Genomic DNA, 3,715 nt, shown 5'->3' with positions numbered 1-3,715 from the left:
GCCAGAGGGTCATGCTGCCATCCAAAGGGACCTGCAGAAATGGGCTGATGGGAACCTCATTAAGTTCAACACAGGGAAGTGCAAAGCCCAGCACCTGGGCAGCAATAACCCACGCACCAGTACATGCTGGGCACTGACCTGCTAGAAAAGAGCTTTACAGGCCAGACCTTGGGGGTCCTGGTAGATACCAAGCTGAACACGGGCCAGCAATATGCCCTTACGGCAAAGGTGGTGAATGGTGTCCCGGGTTGCATCAGGAGCAGTGTTCCCAGCAGGCGGAGGGAGGTGATCCATCCCCTCTGCTCAGCACTGGTGGGACCACACCTGGAGTGCTGTGTGTCCAGTTCTGGACCACCCATACATAGACATACTGGAAGAGTCCAGCAAAGGCCCACTAGTGATCAGGGCACTGGAGCATCTCATATGAGAAAAGGCTGAGAGTGCTGGGAACATCCAGCCTAGAGAAGAGAAGGTTATGGGGGGATCTCACCAATGTGCACAAATACCTGAAAGGAGGGTGTTAAAATACAGAGCCAGGCTCTCTTCAGTGGTGCCCAGTAACAAGCCAAGAGGCAACAGGTGCAGACTGAAACACAGGAGGTTTCATCTGGATATCAGGAAACACTTTTTCACTCTGAGGGTGACTGAGCACTGGCACAGGTTGCCCAGGGAGGTTGTGGAGACTCTCTCCTTGGAGATAGTCAAAAGCCTTCTGGACATGGTCCTGGGAAACCTGCTCTAGCAGACCCTGCTTGAGCAGGCAGGCTAATGACCTCCAGAGTTTTCTTCCAACCTCAACCATTCTGTGATTTTGTGAAATGGTGTCTTCCAACTAATTGGGACTAAGTCAATATACTGTTTGGCTAAACATTCTCATGCCCCTCATCAACAATTTTCAGTGATTAGAGTAATTCAATTTGCTATGAAAATAAGCATATATTTATACAATATAATGACCAAGAGAATTAGAAGAGATTCACAGGCTTATCAAAACCTGACACACAATTCTTCATAAATCATTACCTCACCTCTTGCTCACAACCTGTCGAATTTTCAATTCCAGTTCTTCCTTCTCCTAAATGCTCAGTAATTAGTACAGTAACCTCTTTTCGTTACTAGCTTTCACCATAAGCACACTCCATTAGCAGAGAAGTCCATAAGAATTAAAGCATGTATCTGACTCGCAAGAAAACCAATTTGGATTAACAAGACAAGAATGTCATCAGATGACTTTTAGTATTACTCTAGCAATTCAACTATCAGAGCATGCTTGCTCCCCTAGAAATGCAAAACAGTCAATATTCTGATGAAGGTCCAGCTCAGATCCACAAACCCAAAACCTTTCATGTCAAGAAAAATCAAATCCCAAAAATGATGATTAGTACAGTTTACACAGTAATTGATTAAAAAAAAAAGAAAAGAATAAGGAGACATAGATTATGAAAATGCTTGACAGTCAACAAAAGCTGAGAATAAACATTAGTTTCTTCTTTTGTAGAAAGTGTCTGGTTGATTATAGCAGTATTGCTTTTAGGTCTGTCCTTAGTTTACCACAGAGGAAACCGGATACCTGTAGACGAGCCATATTATTACCTGGAACAGTAAAACTAGAAGCATATTTTACTAGTATGAATTCATAACTGAATTTGTACGTTAAAGCAATATTCCTGAAATCGAACCAGTCCTCAAGAAGTTGATTCTGTGAACCAGAAACAGGTATTCAAATTCTCAGAAGATAGATGAGGAAATATGAAACCTGTTTGTAGTCAAACAGAAAACATAGGAAGGTTTCCCAGAATTACAGAAATCTTAATCAGCTGTGTTCTATTTTCTCTTTAGTCAGGAAAGAAAAAAATGTAATAACAATGGGGACCCTTTATGACAGTCCTAATATGAATTTTAAGTATTTTGTTTGTTTGTTTCAAAATCACAAATGTTCTTTCTCAAAGTACATGTATGCATAGCTATACATTCATCTTAAATTCTAACTGTTTTGCATTGGTATAAATGCTATTAAATCTAGATTTCTTTGTTATCACAACACTATAATAAAAACACTGGAGCTAAGGAAAGCTGGTTATTGTAAATTTACTAAATTTCACAAGCTAGGATTCACCTTGGTGTTTGTAAAATAAAGAGCACAAATTGCCCTACCACCTCTGCTGTTAACAAGAAAATTACAAAATTTAGGTTCCAGCTTTGTAAAGAACTGTCCAGCTTTTACTTTGTAATGGTCACACAGTAAATATTTTTAGGGTATTCCTCTACAGGCTCTTGCACTCCCTTCAAAGAACTACCTCCTAAAAATGTCAAAAAGAAATATCTCAATATTATCTGTAATCAGATAATTTTTATCCTTTGTTTCACACTTTCAACACATATCCAAAGATTAAATTTCACATTCATCTTCTTTTTAACAGAACTACAGCTACTGGGAATTTCTCTTGCCTGGTTTCAAGAGGTAATGGCACTAATTCATATAGTGTCACCGTCAGGACATGTGAGAAAGTTGAAGGTAACAGCCTGAAACAAACATGGTATTTCTGATACAATTTCAAAACACACAGTATTTAACAGCTCACCATTTCTCAGGAAAACAACTGCCTTCATCTTTGCTTCCTACTCCCACTACAACCCCAAACCCTCAAAGTTAGTGAAGCAGTAGGAGGCAAAAATGAAAAATAATTCTTTTCTATGAAATACAGGACATCTGATATTCAATTAATTTCAAGATCACCAGAATATATGCTGTTCACAGCTTCTTTGTCTCCACAAGAAAAAATGTTTTATAATTTCTCTCTTTTTCTATTTAAGAAATTATAGCACCTAATCTCAAGTAACTGTTTAAAAAAAAAAAAACATATATATATATATACCTGTGGCTGAAACGGTGGAGCAGTGGGCCCCTGCATGCCTTGTGACTGTTCATCCATTCTGTCACGTAAAAGCGTCCTTTATGTCCTGAAAAGAGACATACAGTCATCACACTGTAATTCAATCTGTATTCATGATCAATGAACATCAGCAGAAGAACTGAAGAATTAATTTTCTCATTCATATACTTGAGTTTACAAACATTTAACTATTCCAGCCCTGCAGTGTTTTGGGAAGGGAGTTTTCTTACCTTTAGCTGTTCTATAAAATGAACTAGATCACTATACACATCTGAACTTATTATTAAAAGATGTGCATTAACCTACTTGAGACAGACAAATGGCTCTGTCTGATAAAAGCTGCATCACCCCATTATTTCTCACAGGCGCTAACCACTTGTTTAACTGCATTGGTGTCTGCTGGCCAGTGCTTTAGACGTATGGGCAGCATGGGAAACAGCAGATCAGCAGAAGAGTTATAACTGGTGCCTGTACAGTTCATGTTGCATTCATTTACCTGTAGATTTTAGAGAGTATGCAAGGGTAGTTCCATCCAAATAGAAAAAAACCTAAACACATACACTCATTGCATTCTGACAAGGTAGCTAAGAGGGCTTTGAGGTACTGTATTAGGAGCACAGCCTCTGTTCCCAACTATGAACCCCTCATATCCCATCAATAAGACAGGAGGAAAGATGCCTGCCCAAGTTCCCAAGATAAGAGAAGCAAGGCTTTGACCAATAATAAGAGTTGCAAAATGTGCTGAATCATTATTAGGAAGAACAGGGGAGACAAAACACAAATGCTCACAAGGCTTTTTTCTCAGCTAAGTGAATCCTTTT

The 3,715-nt window shown here is 39.1% G+C and overlaps 1 protein-coding gene across 1 annotated transcript in view; it reads right to left on the bottom strand.

The window, feature by feature from the left end:
* The window catches only part of NEK7 (NIMA related kinase 7), a 55,230-nt gene extending 52,297 nt beyond the window's left edge, over nt 1–2,933 (bottom strand). Inside the window, exon 1 of the mRNA XM_009951299.2 lies at nt 2,877–2,933. Coding sequence (XP_009949601.1) covers nt 2,877–2,933 — 57 coding nt within the window. The remainder of the gene's footprint in view (nt 1–2,876) is intronic.
* Between the last annotated feature and the right edge of the window lie 782 nt (nt 2,934–3,715).

This window comes from Leptosomus discolor, chromosome 3 (assembly GCF_034619465.1).
Source record: "Leptosomus discolor isolate bLepDis1 chromosome 3, bLepDis1.hap2, whole genome shotgun sequence".
NCBI classification, from domain to species: Eukaryota; Metazoa; Chordata; class Aves; order Leptosomiformes; family Leptosomidae; genus Leptosomus; species Leptosomus discolor.
This window is presented reverse-complemented; position numbering and strand designations above follow the sequence as displayed.